This window comes from Chanodichthys erythropterus, chromosome 21, assembly GCF_024489055.1.
Source record: "Chanodichthys erythropterus isolate Z2021 chromosome 21, ASM2448905v1, whole genome shotgun sequence".
Lineage (NCBI taxonomy): Eukaryota > Metazoa > Chordata > Actinopteri > Cypriniformes > Xenocyprididae > Chanodichthys > Chanodichthys erythropterus.
This window is the reverse complement of record NC_090241.1, coordinates 31,663,457-31,688,332: the sequence shown is the minus strand read 5'-3', so window position 1 is coordinate 31,688,332 and position 24,876 is coordinate 31,663,457. Positions and strand designations below refer to the sequence as shown.

The 24,876-nt window shown below is 35.5% G+C and overlaps 1 protein-coding gene across 2 annotated transcripts; it reads right to left on the bottom strand.

Annotated features, from left to right (window-relative positions):
- vapb (VAMP (vesicle-associated membrane protein)-associated protein B and C) lies at positions 1-23,865 on the bottom strand. 2 transcript variants are annotated; one of them, XM_067373777.1, is made up of 6 exons: positions 23,554-23,865; positions 13,685-13,837; positions 6,808-6,911; positions 5,399-5,479; positions 5,023-5,199; positions 1-3,182 (listed from the first exon to the last, which is right to left on the bottom strand). In XM_067373777.1, exons 1-6 carry the CDS (start codon positions 23,609-23,611, stop codon positions 3,021-3,023), a joined length of 735 nt encoding a protein of 244 aa, XP_067229878.1. In that variant the 5' UTR covers positions 23,612-23,865; the 3' UTR covers positions 1-3,020. The 2 variants fall into 2 exon arrangements, with proteins under 2 accessions (XP_067229878.1, XP_067229879.1); XM_067373778.1 differs by having other exon boundaries at positions 1-3,179.
- Between the last annotated feature and the right edge of the window lie 1,011 nt (positions 23,866-24,876).

Below are 24,876 nucleotides of genomic sequence, written 5' to 3'. Positions count from 1 at the left end.
GGCTTTATTGATTTAATTTATTAAGATGCTACATAGTCCAACAAAGTTGGGGTTTCTTTATATACCATTATAGACTACTTGACTAGGAATATCAACCTTAATTTTCATCTTAGACTCATTTATTTATTTATTTATATACATACAAAACGGTCACCTTCATGTTTACATCATATGTGAAGGTTTGGGGCACTATAATAAGGTTTAGCTTTAATTATGAGCCAGCTGATTGGCTGATAGACCCCCAAATCCCTCCCTCTCCATCATACTCCTTGGTGAACTATACATAAACTGCAGTCCAAAAATCACTATACCCTGAATGTCTCCTAAAGTTACTTACAAAGCAAAGTTTTGCCATTTGTCAATATTGTAAGCTCCTCTGTTCTTAGAAATCCAATATTTAGCAATAAGGTGATTAACTGAAACAAAAGATTCTCAAGGAGGGGGGGGAAGAAGAGAAACATTAAAGAAAAAGACACCCCCACAACACCAAACTATGACACAAATACATATCAGGTCACAAAATGGTCCCCTGTAGGAAGAGTCTCTTTTCTGGTGTCATTTCGGTTATTTCACAAAGACCAGACCGTTGTGCATGGGAAGATGACATTCTTTATATGTAGTGCATTTTTTAATATAAACAGTTCTGTGCAATAAAAGCTTTATTCATAACTTAAATCCAAACAAAACGACTAAATTAACATCAGAGGACAGCAAAGAAACAGAGGGCTCAGGAAAACAGTGCAGAAATGTCAGGAGTGTTTTTTAAAGCCTTATGCTGCGAGATAAACCAGTGTTGTGTACATTTCAGACCACCGACAAGGCATATCGAAGCCATGCATTTATCTGGAAATGAGGTGTAGGCTTGGCATGGCTAAAATACAGGTTACAATACTCACATGTGTCAGTTTTTAAAGGAATAGCTGCCTCAAGAATAAACATTTGTCACCGTTTACTCCCCCATCATGTTGTTCCAACCTCATTTTATTCACTTTCTTCAATGAAACCCAAAAGCAGATGCTTTGCAGAATGTCCAAGCTGCTCTTTTCCATAAAAGTGGATGGGAATTTATCATGCAAAGATCCAAAAAAGGACAAAAAGAACAGAAAAACACCATAAATGTGATCTAAACAACTCTTTTCATTATGTTCTAAAGCTATAAGATTGCTTTGTGTAAAAACTGGCCACTGATAGCCTTACATTGGAGCTCTCGAATCTCATTAACATATACTATATGAAAAATCTCAAACATATCAAATTGTATGCCAAATGCCACAAACAAATTCAGTCCATCTCTAACACAAAGCTATTCGCATGGCTCCAGAATAGCGCAAAATATGTTTGGACTTGTTCTATGACACTTAATGATGATTTTCATAGCAGCATACTGTAAATCACCATCCACTTTCATTTGTATGGAGAAGAGCAGATCTTCCTAACATATTTTGTGTTTCACAGAAGCAAAAAATGATTTGGGGTTGGAACAATGTGAAGATGAGTAAATGATGATAAAACATAAAAGCCTGGGATAACTATTCCTTTAACAACTTTTTTTTGTTCTTTTTTGAAGGGGTAAAGTGAGAGGTGGGGTCAGTGTTTATGGACCTGTTGGTAAACTCTCCTCATGGCATCTTCAGATAGAAAGTTCATAGGGAGAGACCTTCAACCAGTTGCATGTACATGGTGCATCAAAGATTACGCTTAGCAGCTGCACTATTACTGTAGATAATAATGACTTGATCAATAAATTAATTTAGGTCTGCAGGCAGCAAAATGGAAACAGAGGTGTGCTAAAAGGGCCTGAAAAGGAGATTTCACCTATGGAGCAGCTTAATAAAATATAAAGTATTTTTTGCTCTAAACAGAGCCATGCATTCAAGCACATATCCCTTACCAAAAGAAAACAATAATAAAGATAAATGAAAAACCTATTCTGTTCCTGACAGGGAAATCAGTTTGTGCAAAGCATCATCGTAAGTGTGGGACTCAGAGACGTCAGCTCTGCCCCTCACCGACGTACAGAGCAGATCACAGAGAAATATCGTTTCAAATGGTTTTTGCAAATGTGCAGGTTAATGGCCAAACCGTTTCATTAACACTTCCACAGTCAGAGCAGTTTGAAATATCAGTCGCTAACAGTCCATTTCCTCGTGGTAAATTCAAGATGTCTGAATTCCAAAAACAACCTGTATTACCAAAGCCACTTAAAAGTCAGACTTTGTGGTGGTTTTGTATTGAAAGTGGATTCGTGGCCGATTGCAAATGAGCATATTAAATTTGCATGAAACGGTGATGCTTGCAAAACTACACGTTATCCGATTTGCCGAGGAAATATATGTTGAATCGTAGTACTTGTTGGTACTCAAACATATCTGCTGGACTGATTGGAAATGGATGGAAGATATAAAACACGTTATTTTACCAACGGTGTGACTGGGGAAGATACTGGACAGCTTGTTTTATCATTTACCTGGAGAGTGATTGAAAATATACAGGCTAAACTTCAGTGAACTGCTGCTTTAATGCAGGATGCTTGGGTATGCATAAATTAAATGCACATGTGACATTTATCAACGATGTTTAGCATTTGTATACAGATTCTGACCCATCAGAAGAAGAAAAAAAAAAAAAAAGTGATAAAACAACATTCACTCTAGCACAACTCAATCGCACATCTGGTGTTAGAAAATCCCTACGACATTTTAGTGGTTAAAATCTATGACATTTGTTATCCATTTGAACTTGCATCAGAAATGATTAAGGAAGAGGGGCCAGAATGATTTAACAATTTTGAGGCAAGAGCTGTGTCAGATTATTATTATTATTATTTTTTTGATTTTTTTTTTATCTTTGCACATAACATGATGAAATTCCTTGATCTCTTTATTAATTTTACACACCTCGCTAATCCAAAACTACCCCAATGATATGGCATTCGGATTAAACGAATCTGCATTGGTTACTTGTCTGTTTTGTTTTTGTTTCATCCGCAATGCATGCTTGTAGCTCTCCCCTCTTGGATTTTACAAGGCCAACTTGCCGACGATGACACCCACAACAAAAAACAGCACAATTAGAGCGATCACCCTGCTGCTCAGCCCCTCCTCCTTCATTCTCATCGCTGGAGATGAGTGCGGAGCGGACATTACTGTGCTCTTCCTCATCCGCAGACCATCATCTTCCTGCTGGGAAGGGGATATGGGAGGGAGGGGGGGAGTGGAAGTGGAAGAGAGAGATAAAGATAAAGACAGTTAGATGACAGAAATAATCTGGAGAGTTATGGAAAAGTGCTTTTGGCCCTGTGCTCGTCTCATTAAACAAGCAGAAGTAATGGTCCCCAGCTGCAGCTTCACACAGCACTGATGAGTAAAGGCAGGTTATCTTCAGTTCCGTCTCTCGATATACTCAACATCCTGTGGCCGTTACAAATTTAAACAATATGGTGGAAGAGAGCAAAAGTAATGTGGTGGTCGATCAGTATGGCTTGTTCAAAGGCAGATATCTATAGAGAGCAGGGTGATGGATAGAAATGTAATTTCTATTTCATATTAAAAAAAATGAATCACATTTTACATAATTAATAGTGATTAATCGCACCTAACATTATAGTTTTTAATATACTTTTATCTTGTAATAATTTCACATTTAACCTCCAAATTAATGTAGAAACAACATAGACAGTATATTTTAAATATTTGGTCTAACAGGTAGTAAATATACAGAATCTGAATAAAGTTATCAAACACTTCACAGTCCTCACTGCAGAAATTATAAATCAAATACAGATTAATCCTTATTAAAGCTACAAATATTCAATCAAGAGCAGTGAAGCGCACGTCTTTCACAAGGAATGTAATGGCAGTGATTGACAAGCCAGAGGGCCAATCTTGGCTGATATTTTTAAGGCCCTACCTCGTGCACAGATGATGTATATTAATATTATTCCTTTCAGTGCACCTAATAAATAGTCTTTTATCAGTTAGTAAAGACAGTTTCAAATAATATTGCAAAAATGTATAAAACAAAACATCCTCTTTAGCACCTTTAACAATGATTAATAATGACTGGAACAGGTTTATTAGGCTGCTGTCACTTTAAGACCTGATACACATGATGTGGATCTGACACATTCGATGTCCTCACAACTCTTTACAGTAATTTAAGACTTTATTTAACTCATTTAAGACTGTCCTTATGTGGATGGATACTCTAAAGTGGGCATAATTTTGTGTTTTTGTCTATTCAAGAGAGAAAGAGAACTGGTGCGCTGTCTGACGCGGATTTCTGTGCGCACAAGTCATGTGTGTCTGTCACACAAAACAGGAGATTCACAGAAGTGCACCAGTAAAAGTTCTTTCTTTGTGTCTTATCACAGTTGCTATGCTAATTGCGTTAAATATTTTTAACGCATTAAACCGAAAAAATTCATTGCATGTGTTAATTTTGACAGCACTAATATGTATAAAGAAAACACAGCCCAATAGAACAAATACAAGAAACGCAGGTCCTAACATAATATATATATATATATATAGCATTAGGTTAGTGTTAACGTTAAGAGCGAGTGGCCATGTAAAGTGGCTAATGTTAGGCTACTACTTACATGTTTCAATTGATAAGCCATGTCTGAGGTTAATAAATGTTTGGATTTCCTGCCCGACATAATTACCACATGGACCAGCCATGTTCAAGATCTGTCCATCACGACTAACAATTCAGTTGTGCCATCACAGGAATAAATTATATTTTAAAAATACTGAAACAGAAAATTCATTTTAAATTGTAATATTATAATTTCACAATATCACTGTTTTTACTGTATTTTTGATCAAGCAGCCTTGGTGAGCAGAAGCGAATCAAAAATCATACCAGCCCCAGAATTCTGAACGGAAGTGTACATAATGTATTTTTAATACATAATTATGTACATTTGAATTTTGAGTTTGAAAGAAAATCGCAAAAAAGTATCTAATGTTTTAAAATATTTAGACTATTGCTGACAATAATATTAGCAAACACACTCACCCTGATCTGTTTGTTCTCCTCTCGTAGCCGCTGCACCTCCGTCTGCAGTCTTTTACATTCCTCCATGATCTTCTTCACCTCTCCATCATCCAGACTGGAGGCCATGGACTTCATAGACAATGTGGATGATTCCGACTTTGAGAGACTGGCGGATATCTTATTGCTTTCCATTTCATGCTGCGGCCAAAATCAGGTTCACACACAAACACAAACACACAGAATCATAAGCAAATACATCCAAAAATACAGTGCCAAGAATGCTTAGTTTTAGGAGAGGGTGATATGAATGTAGTCATGCCTGCTGTCATTGTCATTTCACACACTGCCTACAGCTCAGAGCTAGCATGAGGAAAAACATGAAAACCCATGCACTCACTGTTTTCTCATTTTCAGCAGGCATCTCAAAGACACATCTCAGCTTGGAGTCCATCAGATCCTCGGGTTTGGCGTCCTTCCACTGCATGAGAGAACAACAACATATGTAAACAACTGCCTACATATGATTATACACCAAATAAACACCTCATGAGCTGTTTACAAACTCTAGCAACCAGCATTTTAGGCATCATGGGCTCATTCCCGCCATGGAAGATTTCCTCAAAGAAATGTAGAAAGAAAGTACTAAAAAGGATTGCTAGAAAATCTCTGAAAAATTAAAAATGCTCAATTTACTACAATATTTGTGTGCTGTGTATTTCTTATGCTTGTAACAGCATTGATCCATTAGTTTAGCCACATGCCATCTGAGCTAATTGTGGATGTTATGCCCATGGAGAGAGTTTCAATGCAGTCATTTGCGAGGTCTCAGATCTTAGATGTTATCTGCCTATGTAGAGACGTGAGACGGTGAGACAGATCCCTCGGTTTTGGAGTCGAGCTTTGGAGCCATCAACAGGAATAGTGGAAATAGTTCAGGACAGTGAATAAGTAGCCAGATCACCGCTCTACATTTTCTTTCCGCTTCTCCTTCCTGACGTTTTCATAACCTATTTATTGTTACATCTGCACATGCACACAAATGTTCAGTTTGCGCTATTTGGGGCATCATTCAGAAAGTCATGAACATGAAATTCGGATTTTACTCTTGGACCTCGTCAAACACTGGGGTTATATGAAATTTGCTTGTTGAACAGCAAACTCACACTTTGTATCACATATTGTTGATCTATGCCGGGGGTTATCATAATATTAATGATTAATGGCATTGTAGGACACTTCCTATGAAACCTGTATATTGAAAAAATTCTAAAATAATGCAAAAGACACAAAATGTTTTGGGTTGTTATTGTTAACTAAAACTAAAACAAAAAAATACTAATTGAAATAAAGAAATACATATAAATAAGATGAAAAACAAACAAATTAAAATTAGAAATGCTGCCTTGGCAACTGAAATAATATGAAATTATTTAAGTTGAAGTTCTCATATTAAAATTATATAGAATTACTTAAAATTAAAAATGAAAACAAATGAAAGCTAAAGCAAAATATCAATAAATACTATACTAGTATATAAATAAAACTAAAATAACTATTAATGGCTAGTAACGTGTAAAACATCAATTCACTTAATTGGCAGTTATAAAAAGTACATTTGGATGGATCCCACATATAACCGATATGTGTATTAAAGTTAAGACATCAAGAATGGTTTTATAATACATAATATACACAGAGTTCATAGACAGTGATACTAAAAAAAGGAGCACATGCACCCAAGAGAAAACGGTCTTGATCAAGCGAGTATAAACCTCAAGAGAGCAGGTGGCATGAATCAGTACTCACCACTCCCTCGGTGTCGGTCATGTCAGGCGGAGCCAGCAGAGACTGTACCATGAACTTGTGTTTGCTTTTCTCATTCGGATCATAATCGAACGGTTGCAGCATCACTGTAAAGACAAACACAAGAACATAAATACATACGGAACAATTTCTTTAGCGTTTTCCTCATTTTAATGGTCAGGATAGTCATAAGGGGACAGAAAATGTTGGGGGGGTTCCTGAAAAAGGAAACAATTTGGAAATGTTCTGAACCAGATTTGAACTGGTGAAGCTTACTTGAGCACCAAGTGCTATGTCCAACATCATTTTTGTATTTTTAAAGAATAAGAAACCGCACAACATTTACATTTCCAGCACACAGGCTTCTAACCAGTCCAAATGTGATAAAACATTTGGGTGTAGAGAATCCATGTTTCACAGAATGACATTACTCAGAAAAACAAAAAGACTTAGCTATTCATTTCATATAATCCCACTACAAACATTGCTGATAAAACTTCAGTGACCCCAGAAGGGCAATTTTTCTTACAGCTCCTAAACAGTTTTTTTTCACGTTAATAATAACACATTCAGCCTTTAACTCAAACCAGGTGTTAGTGTGAGGAAGTTCACGTCTACAACCCCATCAGCACCATCCAAAGAAGGCCATGTTATTTGATGTCATTCCAACAAGCAAAAGCTAATTTAGAGCGTTACCATGATTTACAATGATCACTTTCTTATGCCTGGCGTGCAAGGGCTCTGGCACGGTTGAAATCAGTATTGAAGGCCGATTTCACCCCATCGCCCTTTTTAAAAGAAACCAATCGGGTTCAAAGGGGTCTTTTTTACATTGGGGTGAATGTGTGCGTGATTTAGGAAAACGGCTGCTAAGTTTCATTAAAAACAAATGATCTCTTAATTTCAAAGGCCCTCTTAGATGTGGCTACTACTGCCGAGCTCACAGAAGGTGCACGCCAACTCCCCCGTGTTAAAAAACCCTCACTCTGGTTTTGTGTGCCATTATGGCAATCAAGCACCGTCGATATTGCAAACTGAAAACAGACGGCAGAGACAGATTGGGAATGTCCTGTTTTGTCAGTCCCAATCTTTCCGACTGCGCTTTAAAGAACGGTATTTCACTAGCAGCATCAAGGGGTTATTTTTACATGCATCAACCGAGGAAGAGGGATTAAATGAGTCTTGACATGACTTTATTTGTACAGTTCACATTAGTAATATTACTAAAAAAATGTGCACTGTGCAAATATTCAGATTTCTCACACATAGCTGTTGACCCAAGATGTGGAGAAAGTCAAAGTATCAGTTCAAGTTCACATGATTCAGCTTTGCCATCACAGGAATTACATTTTAAAATATATTACAATAGAAAACATTTATTTTAAACTTTAATAATGGCGACACCTTACATTAAGGTCTCATTTTTTTAACTTTAGTTAGTTAATGCATTAACTAACATGAACACATGATGAGAAATATATATATATTTTTTAGATTTATTAACCTTTGTTAATGTTAGTTAATAAAAAATGTTTGTTCATGTTAGTTCACAGTGTATTAACCCATGTTAACAGATAAAAAGTTTAGTACAGCGTACAGATGACAACAAACAAAAACAACTAAAAATGCTGTATACTGCTGCCAGGCCAGTTGTTGGCGATGTTGCTTTGTAAAGAAACACTACACACCTACAGACTGAACACATAATAAGCACACTGTTTGTGTCACCATTTTCACAAATTCGTGTTTTGTAGTTTACACGGACACGCTAAAAAACATGCACTTTCAACCCATTTACAAAGCCCCACTGCTATGTAAATGAACGGCCAAAATGTTTTCGTTTTTAGTTGAAAACGGTGTCGTGTAAAAATGAATTTAAAAACAGATTTCCAGAGATTTGATTGATGTTCAAACCGCAATCAAATAAACAGATTTGAGTTGGAAATACCAAAAAAAAAGATTTTTGCTGCCTGTCTAAACAAAGCCGGAGACTATTTAGTCTAAGAATGAAGTGCTCTTGTTCTGAACAATAAAATGGGTGGCTCCAAGCAGACTTTGACTGACAGTTCTTTCTGGCAGATCACTAGTACTGACACAATCCAACAAGAGCAAGGCAGTGCTTTAATAATTATTTAGGCATGAGAGCATGCTTTCTTTAACAAAGAACATCTTTATGTGACACTTAAATTTGCAGAATAAGGAAAATGTTAGCCTGAAGACAGTTGGAAATTAACAGAACAGAATAGATAAGAAACGACCAATGCAATCTGAAATGCATTTGATTATATTTGGATAATATTTGGATTATATTTTTATATTTGATTATATATATTTCTGGATCTCCTTTTATGTTTTGAAAGCCACCATATTTGGCACAATCTCTGTCTTTTACACAAGTTTTATGAGCTGTCTGCACATACTGTTCTTTCTTGTATTCTTAGAAGAGAACTATTTCGAATCACACCGAGCTTGTGTGGTCACAGCTAGAGTGGTCATCTTCAGGGCTGTCGTCTGGAGGCGGGACAACTGCAGAAAAATATTACCCTGAGCCATGTGAATTCAAGCAACAGCCTTGGTCATCTCAAATAAAAACCACAACAAAGCACCTGACTACAGACAATCATTCCACTGCCTAATTAACTGGATCCCCGGAGATAAAAAGCAGAACAACTGCATTAATTATGAAACATGACCTCGGAATCCCCTCTGAGAAAACTATGAAGCCTAAATGGAGAGAGGGAGAAAATGTGAGGAAATCCAGACAACGCTAATTATTTAGAAAGACATACCTTAACTTACTAAGTTCCAAAGCAAAGGTTCTGAGTCACGACAGTATAATCAACAAGTAATTTGATATTATCATGACAGGATAATAAACTAATTAACCATAATAAACCATATTGAGCTTGACATTGACTGGTGTCTCCATCTTGTTTGATGTGATTTGCAGTTTGCAGAAATATTCAGAGTTAAAGACACGTCAAAAATCTCAATTACTGATCTCTTCACGTTTTACCTAAAAAAATATTGTAACAAAAAAAAATTACATGTCATGCTGTGCTGGAAATGACTTTGGCATCCTCAGTTTGACTAACAAAAACACTAATGCATTAAAAATGGATGGTGCAAATATGGATGGATGAATGGATGGAGCAAATATAAAATTGGATGGATGGATGGATGGATGGATGGAAATTTAAAATACTGGATAGATGGTGCAAATTTATAATATCAGATGGATGGATGGATGGATGGATGGATTGAGCGTGCAATTTTAAAATGATGGATGGATGAATGGATGGATGGATGAATGGATGGAGCAAATTTAAAATATTGGATGGATGGATGGAGTGTGCAAATTTAAAATATTGGATGGATGGTGCAAATTTATAATATCAGATGGATGGATGGATGGAGCATGCAAATTTAAAATAATGGATAGATGGATGAGTGCGCAAATTTAAAATATTGGATGTATGGTGCAAATTTATAATATCAGATGGATGGATGGATGATGGATGGAGCAAATTTAATATACTGGATGGATGGATGGATGGATGGAGAGCGCAAATTTAAAATACTGGATGGATGGATGGAGTGCGCAAATTTAAAATACTGGATGGATGGATGGATGGATGGATGGAGAGCGCAAATTTAAAATACTGGATGGATGGATGGAGAGCGCAAATTTAAAATATTGGATGGATGGATGGATGGAGTGCGCAAATTTAAAATACTGGATGGATGGATGGAGAGCGCAAATTTAATATACTGGATGGATGGATGGATGGAGTGCGCAAATTTAAAATACTGGATGGATGGATGGAGTGCGCAAATTTAAAATACTGGATGGATGGATGGATGGATGGATGGATGGATGGAGAGCGCAAATTTAAAATACTGGATGGATGGATGGAGAGCGCAAATTTAAAAATACTGGATGGATGGATGGAGTGCGCAAATATAAAATGATGGATGGTTAAAGATGTTTATGAAATTTAAAAAAGATAAAATCATTTTCAAATGTGTCAGGAGAAAAGATGTCAGATAAACTTATTTTCTGTTAACTTGCAGACTGTCACAATTATTATTATCGGTAACCTCAAATATACCTGTAAATTGGAGTTACTTCTCTTAGTGCAGCTAAAGAAAAGTTGCTGCTTGTCAAATAAAGTCATAGAAGCGTTACATAATGGTGATTTTTTGTTTTTGTTTGATTTTGTCATTTTCAACACTTAAATGAGTGTGTAAGTCTTCTGACAATGTGGAAGTGGACATATACTCTATAAAAGGACTGGACAAAGGTAGAGTTTCTTCAATCATAAAAGATTCATGAGGGATTCAGAGATTGAAGTTATTGCTTTTGAACTGTCAACAAAAAAAAAAAAACCTTCACAACCCAGACTGACAGTGATGTCTGAGAACGGGTGGAGACGTAGACTCGTTTCATAGGTCTGGATAAAAGTCAAAAGCCCATTAAGCAAAAACCATTGTGCATCCCCTGTGACAAACTCACCAGGGAAGACTTGAAAACTAGCTTGTCATTGATTCAAATACTAGTCAAGGAAAACTGTGTGAGTCAGAGCTATTGTACATATTGACAGGACCAGGCATCTCACCATGGAGAGAAATCCCAAAACACTGGAATCAACATGGAATAATGAGAGCAATTTAAGAACGTCCAAGATTCTCTGAGATTTCAAATTAGTTGAGTTATTAGGAAAACTCCCTATAGGTCCAGTCTCAAAACTCTCAAGTGACCAACAACTGTTGTTACAAAATGATCTCTTGGTTATGTAAAGGCTTCAGTCATGCACAAAGAGCAGTTGGGTAACAGATATAAAGGTGTGGTAACATAAATGTCTCCTTAATTTTGCCAACCACAGAATCTCACAGGAGAAGTGTCAAGTGTACTCCATCTTCACTCTCATTAGCTCAATTGCATACAGTTAAAATATTCTCATCTTAGCCGCACTGATTGACACGGCCACATCACATCATCAGCAGTCACCATTGCTCATTTCCCTGGAAATGAAAATGTATATTATTTTATCACTAACCGCCATCTGCAAATGTGCCTTCAAATCAAATATTTTAATATTTAAATACCTGACCTGATTTATACCTCTATAGTTTCGTTTCATTCATTTTTTTGAGTTTGGCAGTTTTTGCGTCATTTTCTCCATCCGTTCAAAAACAACAAAACAAAAGGTCTGCGTTTCTGATTCCCTGTAGCTTTACACATACAGAAAAACAAGGACGTGTACAGAAAAAAAAAAAAAATGTGTCTGCAGAAAGGGATAACACTTATAACAGGAATGGGAGTCTGAATCCAAACAGACAGAACTGCCTACGGATAAAAGTCAAGCTGTCAAGCTCACACAAACAGACTTCCTGTGACACATCGACAGAATAGATCAGATATGACTCACTATTAAACAATCCCTTTCAAAATGTACCTAAATATCAACTGCTCATACAGATCAATTACCTGACAGAATTAATGATCTTTTGATAGCAGCATCAACTTTAATCACTTGGTTCTTTGAAAGACCGCTAATGGCGTTTCATTCCAAACGTCTGTGTCATATGACACACAATATTAACATTGTCATTGTCAGAGTGGTTCCTCCACAATTTACAGACTTGGTGCAGATGAATCTTAGCACTGCATTTAATGTACTGAAGCTATATCTGGCTCTGTATATGCAACATTCATTAATAAAAAAAAGGTCTAAGGGAGGCAGTGCATGTGTTTCTTTAAGTGGAGAGTGTGTGTGTGTGTGTGTGTGTGTGTGTGTGTGTGTGTGTATCTATATATATATATATATATATATATATATATCTATAGATATATATATATATATATATATATATATATATATATATATATATATATATATCTATATTATATATCTATATCTATATATATTATATCTATATATCTATATATATTATATCTATATATCTATATATATTATATCTATATATCTATATATATTATATCTATATATCTATATATCTATATATATTATATCTATATATCTATATATATTATATCTATATATCTATATATATTATATCTATATATCTATATATATTATATCTATATATCTATATATATTATATCTATATATCTATATATCTATATATATTATATCTATATATCTATATATATTATATCTATATATCTATCTATCTATCTATCTATCTATCTATCTATCTATCTATCTATCTATCTATCTATCTATCTATCTATCTATCTATCTATATATATATATATATATAAAATTTATGTATGTGTGTGTATAATTATATATATACACACACATATACACATACACACACACACACACATACATACATACATACATACACACAGTATTGTCACAAAATTGTCATCACTTACTCACCATCAAGTTTTCTCAAACCTGTATGAGTTTCTTTCTTCTGATGAACAGAAATTAAGATATTTTGAAGATTTTTGGTAATCAAACAGTTGATGGTAGCCATTCAATAGTATTTTTTTCCTACTGTGGAAGTCAATGGATACCATCAACTGTTTGATTACCAAAAATCTTCAAAATGTCATCTTTTGTGTTCAACAGAGGAAAGAAACTCAACAACTTGAGGGTGAGTAAATGATGACAATTTCTTTCATTTTTGGGTGAACTATCCCTTTAAATCAAGAGCAATCAATGGCATCATTGTCATCCAGAGCTCACATCTCAAACTGTGCTCAACTATACATCAACAATTGCTTTGAACTTTCCAACATGTGGCATTTGGTAATGGTATTTGAATGGATAAAGGTGGGGCATAGATTTGAAGGATTCATCTATTGTTTATAACATCAAAAAGAAAAATGCAGTGCACTTACCAGAGACGTTGATGGAGGTTCCAGCATCAATCACTCCACTGTTTGGCCGCACACAGTACCGGCGCGGTGCAGTCGTCTTTACTTTAAAGCACACATTTCTGTCTGTAGGATTAGCAAGCTTTAGGGTGGTGGTCACCACATCTGTGAATGGACCTGAGGGGAGGAAGACAGCACATTCAATTGTTGCATTCAAATCTCATTGAAATGACACTAGGGTGCTGCTCTGTGTTTGTTAAGGTGTTCAATGTGGTTGTTAGCACGTTGCCATGCAGTTTGTAAGGTGTGCTGGGTGATGGCTTACTGCAAAAACATCTCAAACTGATCAAGAACAATATCTGCAGCCAGACTGCTCTAAGTGGCTACATCGATTTACAACCTTGTAACCGATTTCACCCCACCTAGACATGATGATTCGAGACAAATCAAATTAGTGGCACATTACAAAATTAGCGACACATCAAAGGCCAAAAGACCACAGTATTATTATCAATCCTAGCACTTGTTTTACACTGTGGCAAAGAACATGGGTGCTTTTCAGGAAAACCGAACAAACAGAATGTGTGTTCTGCCAAAGGCTGAAGCTAATAATCAGTCCATATCAAAGAATAAACCAATTTAAATGTCTGTGCTTCTGAACAGAGGGTGGAGACCTGAAAATAATATAGTGATAGAGAAGATTGATACATGCTTTTCAAAATCTTGAGTAAGATTTTTTTTTAAACAAGTCTCTCATTCTGACCAGGTTTATATTTTATTATAAACAATTCCTGATGAAATCAAATCATATTCTACATCTTTTCACACGTAAATAGCAATATATAACCAAATAAATAACACCCATACAATATTTCACCTGGAAATAAGGTTAAAACTTTGATATGGAGTGACTGTCTGGGAAATGTTTTCCTCTGTATAAAGAAATAAAACAAAAAAAATGTAGAAAAACAAATAAATTTAATCGTACTATAAATATGTTTGTAGAAACACTATAAATCCAAGTATAACTTTCTCAAAGACCTTCTAAGCTATTATAGTCAACATAAAACAGCATAATTTGCAACACATTTTTCTTCTCCATAATGTGACACAAGATAAAACAGGACTTTTATCCATCAGGCAGAGCAAGTTGATGATTGACTACAAAGAAAAACAATAAAATTGTGCACAACATAACCATAAATGCGTGTTAAAGTAAATCGGGCCAATTTTGATTTCACGTTGACTTAACCATAAATGTTAATTCTATTCAATTAACATTTATTTGTATAGCGCTTTTTACAATACATACCGTTTCAAAGCAGATTTACAGAAAATGCACGAGTCAACATTACAATTTAGAGTGATCTGTTATCAGAGGTAACTGCGTAGAAGTAATGAATTTCAGAAATGTACATATAAAATACATGCAGTTAGCTAACAATGTATTAATTTAAGGTACAAACAATGAGGTCATTGAAGTAATGAATACATACCGTTAACAAAAATGATTAGATATATAGAAAATAACTCAATGTCTCAAACATCCTTCACCCTTTGTAATATGGCAGCACCACACACATCAAGTATGCAACACCTCATCTGGGTTAATTCTATTAAACCAGTTAAATTATTGAGAGGCTGAGACACTTGAAACCCATAGTGAGCCTTATGTTGTTTGAGCCTTTATGTTGTGTTACAGAGGAAAAGACGCAGACAAACGAAACGCCTTGGGCCTTTAAAACCTTAAAAGAGAGACAAATATTGCACAAGACCTAACAATGGATTATTCTGGCCAAAAGCCTTACGCTTCATGTATTTTCCATTCAGACCTATATGGAGAAACTGATAGAATTAGGGCATAAGTAATTGCAAAGCATGAGTCATGCAGAAAGACATCATTCTCTGTATTAATTTCATTAGGTAAACGTGACCGATCAATATGAAGTGCCTAAGAGGACAAAAACAATTTATGAAAAAAAATAAATAAAACAGCCCTATATGCTCAAAAAGTAATTTTGTAATTAAATACTCGTAAAAAAAAAGATTATCAATTAATCAAAGAATAATACGAAAAATGAAAAATAACAAGCATGACTTACAGTAAATCTATAGTTTTATTTTTAAATATTACTACACCAATAACGGCTTTTAAAATAAGCTGACCTTTTTAATTTTTAAAGTTAAATAAACAATATACATTATTAAAGATAAAAGATCAGATTTAAAAATTAAAAATTAAAAAACACTTTACACTTTACAAAAAACTTAACTGCATGGTTGCAAGTTAAAAGTTCTAATTTACTGTTTAAATTAAACCTTTTAAGTTGCAAACATTATTTTGTTGTGTGCTTTTGACAATGTTGATCATTACATCAACTTAATATTATCTTCAATTTAAACTAAAATTTCTGCGTTAATTGGCTTCTTTAAAAAATTGGGTTGTAGTAACGTAATGAAACTGTCTTGATAATTTCGGAATTTAGGCAGTGGATTTCTAGTTCCCAGCATGCTTTGCATATGACTGGATAAGGAGAAAAAAAAATTGTGAAATTATGTATAAATTTACTTGTTTTAGTGAAGGGAAAGACCTGTTAGTGTTTAATGTTGTTATGTTTGACATTCAAAAGAGTTTCTGTAAAGTTTTTGTGGTTACCATTATGCTGAAGAGTAGATACATGAAGATAAACACTATTGACTCTATAAGCAATGACTGAGCTAATGCCAACGACAAGTAATCTCTTACTTGTTCATTAAATATAGATGTTAAATAAGTTATGTTAGCATGTGCTATGATATCTGTTGATTTGAACTGAAATAGATAAGATAAATTGGTTCCAGGGCTACAACTCAAACGTAGTTGGAACGACTTAATTTTTTTGAACAGCCAACTTAAGAATTTGTTTATGTCACAAATTATTAAGTTCCTCTAACTCAATGTAGTTTGTTGGTTGAACAAATTCACTCAAAGTTGTCATAACCCAAAAAATTAATGCAAACTGTTAATTTTTTTTTGTTGAGCCAACACATTATTTTTGTAGAGTGTACTATATAGTCATGTAGTCTCACTTTAATGCATACATAATTATTTTTTTCTTAAGAAGATCCTCAGTTTGACCTCTAGAGTCAGATTGAGCGTCAAGAAAGTTCTAGGATATTCTGCAGACACAAAGTATGATCCCTAGGGCACCTTAAAAAACTCACTGTACACATCATTTAATCTCAAAGAGGTTTTCCTGCCAAACAAGGTACAACAGCGGAAAAGCCTTGAGAGATTATGCATGCCTTTCTTTATGGCTTAGAAATACCCAACACATCTGTCTGTAGTGATGCAGCATTCATCTGCATGGAGAGATACTTGGCATCCACATGTGTGCAGATGTGACTCGTCTTTCCAACTCTGCATTTCAACATCTGCCTCTCATTTACACCCTGCTTTATAGTCCTAAAACATATTTATTACAGGACCGTTTCATGATCATTATAATAATTCAGTTATCCAAGGTCTGAATCAATGAGCACTTATGTAATTTTGCCACGTAGTTCAAGGTATTAGTGATTCTAAACGGATGGAATGGGCCAAAAAGGTGCAGCCCTGTTAAATCAAACAGACGTCACCATATTTTAACAGCTTTGCCCCATTACTACTACAACTGGACCACCTCAAAATCTCAAACAGCCTTTTATACTTCCCATAATGACATAATTATTGGCTGGAGCTACTTCCTGAACTCTACAGATGAGTCTCAGCTTCAGACGCTTTAAATATAAAGTGGCATGCCTGGACGGTCAGGTTAATGTTACCTTAAGTTACCTGCTACTTGAGAGCATCACTAACTTTTCAATGAAGCGTATTGTAGGGGGTGGAGTCTGAGGCAGGAGGTGTGGTGTAACTTTTAAATTTGGCTCTTTTATGGTGTACAACCCATGCAGGCAGCCTTCTCTGGGGGTGGGGAGCCCTGTCCAGTGCTGAGAAATAAATGCATTGTACCTCATTCATAAAACATAAGCTGGCAATTGCACTATACCTGACAACTATGCAGTGGATTTGAGATCACTTTAGCTTTGTTATATGTCAGCATCATAATGTAAAGTCAGCTAAATGAACTAACGGTCCTCAACTGTGCAGTACTTGCAGCTTCGACTTAGAATTTGTTTAAATTATGGCAATTATAAACAGTATATGTATGCATTAAATCATGACTCATAAAATGCATGGTACTAAAAATATATAAGAAAGATGCACTTTTAAAAACTGCACATATTTTAAATGGACACAGCCATGTGACGCTCATGGTGCAAGATACTGAAAAAAAAATGGCAAGATGTGACACAATGACTAAAGATGTTCATCCAGTGCAAGCATCAGGATTTTTTTTTTCTGAGAAATCTAACAAAAGTAAGTGAGGTTAAAATTAAAGCTTATTAAGAAAAAAAAAAGTTTAAAAAAATAAGCTTGCTCTCTTTTGAATACGTTTTAAGCATAAACCTCACTAAATTAAGATCACTGACTTTGAAGATTTCATATCTTTTGTCATTTTGCTTCTCAGGTAAATTTATCTTCTTTTAAGTATAATAAATATCACGACAAAAATACTGAGTATGAAAATGATTTCTAAAAAGGCTTTGTATATTGTTGATTATGTAGCATATTCATTGTCTGAAAAGAACTCAAACTAAAAATGAAATATATCAGACCTACAAGATATAAACGCCTGTCAGTGCAAAAACACTGAACAATGAGATCAGGCGATAATTTTACTGTAACTATTTTACTGCACTATCCTTTGAATCAGGACAATTTTGGAGAAGCATTTTAAAACTGTTCCTCACTGGAACTGACTGAGGCTCATCTTCCTCAATTTTAGTAATTGATTAACAACCAAAATGAAACCTGGAAGAGAATGACACTATTCCCAGCATAGACCTGATTTAAAGCCAACAAATGAGCATTTACACTATTACTAAGCAACCCTTTAAACAGCAGCACACTCACTTTTGAAGACATTAGCATTAACATTAACATTAGCTCTCATGGCCTAGGTGACATCAGTTGAAAAATTTGTTTCAGAAGAATCATGCACAGGAACAGTATTGCTCAACAAGCAAGATCACCAAATAAAAACTAAGCAATAAAAAGGTGCAATGGTTACACACTCATCCTTGGATATCAATGCTTATGAAAGGTTTGTCTGTTGATAAGCAAAGATCAGGTATGGCTTGTAAAAACAATGTGTCAGGCACTTTGTGAGTGAGCTGTTCATTTCAGTGTTTATTCATGAATAAATTTAAAAAACAAAACTGCAGGTTAACATAAAACTAATGTAAGACGCGACAGGAACCATTAGATTAAACAGTCAGATTGAGAACAAACTAAATACGTTTGGGGAAACCAACTGAAATTCAGCGTTAGACTGGCATTGATATTTAAAGGGATAGTTCACCCGAAAATAAAAAAATACTCCATAATTTACCCGCTTTCAATTCATTCTAGGTGTATATGACTTCTAGGTGTATATGAGTCCAATTGCAGAACACAATTGGAGTTATAGTAAATAATATCCTGGCTCTTTCCAGCTTTGTAATGGCATTGAAAAGTGTCCGAGTTTTTGAAGCTCCAAAAAGCACATCCATCCATCATAAAAGTAATCCATACGAAAGTAATCCACACATCCATGGGTTAATAAATGCCTTCTAAAGCAAAGCAATGGGTTTTTGTAAGACAAATATACATATTTAAAACTTTATAAAAGGTATAATCACTGTCTTTCCGCAAACAGCTGTAAGCCTACGTCATAAATTATATGTCAAGCGTTGGGTCAGAGGTCACCCTCCTTCCAGAACTCGACTCTCTCGTGAACGCTCGTATGGATTACTTTTATAATGGATGGATGCGCTTTTTGGAGTTTCAAAAACTCTGGCACTATTCAATGCCATTACCAAGCTGGGAAGAGGCAGGCCAGGGATATTATTTAATATAACTCCGGTTGTGTTTGGCTGAAAGAAGTCAGTCATCTACACCTAGGATGGCTTGAGGATGAGTAAATTATGAGATAATTTAAATTTTTAGGTGAACTATTCCTTTAACTCCTACAGCTAAGAGCATGTCTAATGCCAGGTTCAGACTACAATATAATACAATATAACTATAATATCAACCCGATTTTAGCACAATCTGTTTGACATAGGGTGTCATGGAAATTCGTAAAACGACAATGAGAAATCGATTGTTTTATCTTGTATAGTGTGTCATAGTGGACGACAACCATCGCAGCGTCTTCAACACTTCACAATGTCCCAACAGAAAGACTAGCAAATTTTTTTCCTCGGCCATCCACGACGGATTCCATCACACCCGTGACACTGACCAACAGGAGCACAGAAGCTCTTCCATACATAGCTTTCAAACATTGTGAAAGCAAAGAGAGATGATGGTATTGGTACTGCTAGGTGGAACTATGCAATGGAGGGAAGGTTCGTGGAGCTATGGCAACAATACACCTACCTTTATGATGTTTCCTCGAGGGACTACCATGAAAAACAATAAATGTTGGCGAAAGATAGCGAAGGCACTTTAGCAACCCGGTGAGTACTGGAATTAGCATTTAAGGGTTAGTTCACCCAAAAATGAAAATAATGTCATTAATTACTCACCCTCATGTCGTTCTACACCCGTAAGACCTTCGTTCATCTTCGGAACACAAATTAAGATATTTTTGATTAAATCCAATGGCTTAGCAAGGCCTCCATAGACAGCAATGGTACTTCCTCTCTCAAGATCCATAAAGGTACTAAAAACATATTTAAAACAGTTCATGTGACTTCAGTGGTTCAACCTTAACATTATAAAGCGATGAGAATACTTTTTGTGTGCCAAAAAAACAAAATAATGACTTTTTAACAATATCTAGTGATGGCTGATTTCATAACACTGCTTCTTGAAGCTTCGGAGATTTATGAATCAAATCAGTGGATCGGAGCACCAAAGTCACGTGATTTCAGCAGTTTGCCGGTTTGATACGCGATCTAAATCACTGATTTGACTCAAAAGATTCATAACACTCTTGAAGCAGTGTTTTGAAATCGGCCATCCCTAGACATTGTTAAAAAGTCGTTTTTGTTTTTTTTGGTGCACAAAAAATATTATAGTTGCTTTATAATATTAAGATGGAACCAGTGAACTCACATGAACTGATTTAAATATGTTTTTAGTACCTTTATGGATCTTGAGAGAGGAAGTACCATTGCTGTCTATGGAGGCCTCTCTGAGCCATTGGATTTTATCAAAAATATCTTAATTTGTGTTCTGAAGATGAACGAAGGTCTTACGGGTGTAAAACGACATGAGGGTGAGTAATTGAGGACATTATTTCCATTTTTGGTTGAACTAACACTTTAAGCTAACACACCACTTTGCATTGTTTGTTTATGCTCTTGTTTCCAGTCACTAGTTCCGCCTTCCGACTTCATTAACGTCGTTAAACGGCAAGCGATGACTGGTCGGGAAGCAACGCATAGTCTAACATGTTTCTTGTCCATGACAACAAGAATTTAGGAGTCAAAATCGCATAATCTGACACAGTAACTATCGTAACATACAAAAATATTGTGTAATGTCACCACACAGGCTGCTGATGTGAACAAGCAATAGGAGAACCACCCTCAACTCTTACTAAACAATGAACCAAAGACTATGACATCATAAACAATAACACCATTAAATAGGCTTACAAAATGTTCCCCGGTTAACCCGACAATTCACAAGGTGTGTCCTGAGTCCTGACAATTTACTAAGAATGCAAATATGCCCAAGACAGGGTGACTATAAAGAAGGAATGCTGTTTCACTGATATTGCAAGTTGATTCGCCAAAACTTTAAATTTAGAGCATCTTTTAGGAAACCAGTCAGTGTGATATTACTATTTTGAAATATGAGATCAAACAGTATGTAATGTATTCACTTTTCAGCATATAAGTTTCAGAGGGAGGCAAACGCTCTTTTGTCCATTCCCAGCAAATGCATGAACTAACAAAATGTATAGCTTGAATCCAATACTAGCTGCTTTGGATAAAAGTGTCAGCCAAATGGAAATGTAAAGTTGAGCTCATTGCACTTTCATTGAGCTCCTAAAGGGATAGTCCACCAATGATTATTCTGTCATCACTCACCCTCACACCATTCCAAACCTGTATGACATTCCTTCTTCTGCAGAACACAAAAGAAGATTTTTTTTTGGAGAATGTTGGAAACAAAACAATATTGGAACCTGCTGACTTCCATGTATGGACAAAAGAAACAGATACATTTCTCAAAATATCTTCTGTTATGTTACACAGACGAAAAAATCTTTTTAAATGACATGAGGGTGATTAGATGATGACAGAATTAAGTTGTCCATGAATAAGGGCGGTCACATGGAAGGTTTCAGTGCCTCCACAGCATTCTGATTGGCTGATTCCCCTGTCAATGTGATAAAGCCTGCCTATCATGTTCACAATCTGCAAATCAGCCTGAATGGGTCAAACTGTTGGAAGTGGACAGACTAACTAATTACACAGCCAGATACCTGTGGAGGAGGTGGTTTAGTGATGAAACCATCATTGCACTTGCAGTGTTTGCAGGGGATTTATTGATTAATGCCCCAAACAGGTGACTATTAATAATAATAATAACAGTTGTTAATAATAGTATTTATTGATTGTTGTAGTAGTAAATAATTTTTTATAAATATGAAAAATGCACAAACAATGACACTTATGTCATTTGCATGCATCATGGATGAATCGTTCAATTAGATTAAAAAAGATTTTATTTCATGATGACTTTAATAAATAGTATGCTAATTCAAATGTACAACAACATAGCATTAGTCTTTTGTTGACAGCAAGTAATTAGTGTTCCAAATCCACGAAATGATCCCTGAAATTGTGTAAACATCAAATATATGAACTTACATTGGACTAAAAGCCCCAAAATTTAAAGGTCTACCATATGCCAACTTGTTTTCACAAAAATACCAACATAAATTAGTTTATGACATAATTATTATCCATAAATCCATGTCAGGTGGAATAGTAGTACAGGTGTCTTTTCACTGGTGCCAGTGACTTCCTGACTGGAAGCATCAAGGTAGGTTGACAGTGTTGCCAGATTTCGCAAGAAAAATATGCCTGTTCTGACAAAATAAGCCAAAAATAATCGACTCGCCTGACAAAAATAAATCAAAATAAGCCGGCCTGTTCTTCATGCTTACGACAGAAACTATTTCTCCTTTCAATCATCCGAACAAGAGGAGAAATGAGCGCTCGCCTTGACAGCTCACTCACAGCGGTCATTCAATCAGAGAAATAATGTCACGTAATGACAGAGGAATATAACGACATACACACTTTGTTATGTATTAACAAGCACCAGTACGCTGATGTATTATGGAAACAAGCCTATAATAGTCACAATAGCCCATTTTTTTAAGCGACTGTATGAAAAAAAACGCAACGCCGCTAATAATACGCGGACATGGCAACACCGGTTGAACTGCTTCATACTAACCGAATTAACCAGCCCACCAGTAGAGCCTGTATGTTAAGGCCTAAATGGGCTAGCTCGAGCTAACGTGCTTGTCAGTCTTCTGGTAAACCCAGTGAGCACTTCATCTACTGCTTGTTCTGTCACATGAAAGGCGTTTGATGTCATTCTAATTAGAGTTTGGAGCGATTTATCAATACGGCGCTGCGCCATATTATTATTATTACAAGGACTGAGGCCTGTCAGAAACGCCATCTCACCGCCTCCTTCTGCCCTTAACCCCTAAAAAAACACGTCCGTTGACCCTCCCTCTTTGTGTTGGGCGTTATAGCCTCTAGTCCACGGCTGTGTCAGTCTCTCCACTCACCTCGGAACCTCAGTTCGTGCTGCGGTTCTAGAAGCAGGACCTGCTCTGGCCTGGCCATCTCCCACTGCGCTTCAAACGCGTCGACTGCTGCGCTGACGTCCGCTCGGACTGACGGTGATGGGCTTGACGGTTGAAGCTGTCGATGAGGACTTCTGTTACATTTATTGAAATAAAAACTCCACAAGGCAGTGGAAATAGCTCAGTGTTACCCGATCCACTAGCGACTGTTGTGATGCAGCAGGAAGGGACTGTAGGAGAGAGAGGCTGGCCGTGACGTCACTGCCCCTGCAGTACTCAGTAGTGGCGACTGATGTGAGAAGGGTGTAGTAGAATGAGGGTGGGGGTGGTCTTTATGGGTCATCTGTCTTGAACCGTGTTGTGAAAATGTTACGGTATTCTTGCAGTTATATTAACATATGTGCATTTGTTATATTATCATACAATGACCACTGTGGAAAATGCTACCATTTTGCATTTTTATAATTAACAAGTTTTATTTATTATATCTCATTAAAAGCAGTTTTAATATATGTTTTAAATATACCCTAATATAGAATATACTAGAAGAAAATATATTATATTTTAAATGTCTTAAATATCAGGGACAATGAAGATAAAATAATTATTACAAAACGTAATTTATATTTTTTGTAGAATTATTTGATATTGAATGTGCCTTATGTTTAAGAGACATGGAATGTTTGTAATTTTAAAAAAATGGCACTGCAAAAAGTTTAAAATGACACTAAAAACAGTGAAATACTTTTTTTTATAATTAAAATATTATATTATAGTTTTTAACATATACCCTAATATATATATATATATATACATATAATACATATATTTTGTTATACATATACATACATATAATACATATATTTTGTATAATTATTTTGAATGACCCTCATATTTAAGAGGCATGGAATATTTGGAATGAAATATATGGAATATGGCACTGCAAAAAAAGCTAAAAGCTAACTAAAAATTCAGAAATATGTTTTTCGTGAACTACCGAAAGACCGAAGACATGTATTTGGACTGTTATATGTAGATTTGAGAATTAGTTTTTTTTTTTTTAATGGTTAATCATAATGTAAGAACTGTATGCATAGAACACACAAATAATAATGTTAAAGGAAAATCCAAGTCTGTTCCTCAAAAGCAGTAAAGTAATCCAACGGAATATCTGGGAATCTAAAAATTAACATGAATTACTTTATCCTCAGCCAAGATTCTATATCACGCCGTACTTGCATCTGAATTAGGTGAGTTAATTTATGCTCAGTTTGGCAGTTGAACACAAGCTCTTGTAGGGCTGTT

What these genes read in the sequence shown, in the direction of transcription:
- vapb (XM_067373777.1), bottom strand. Translation starts at nt 23,611, where the DNA reads ATGGCCAGGCCAGAGCAGGTCCTGCTTCTAGAACCGCAGCACGAACTG. An exon ending in AACCTCCATCAACGTCTCTG is followed by an intron (nt 6,912 to 13,684) that starts GTAAGTGCACTG and finishes TTGTCTTTACAG; the next exon opens with TGATGCTGCAACCGTTCGAT. An exon ending in AGGAGAACAAACAGATCAGG is followed by an intron (nt 3,183 to 5,022) that starts GTGAGTGTGTTT and finishes TCCCCTTCCCAG; the next exon opens with CAGGAAGATGATGGTCTGCG.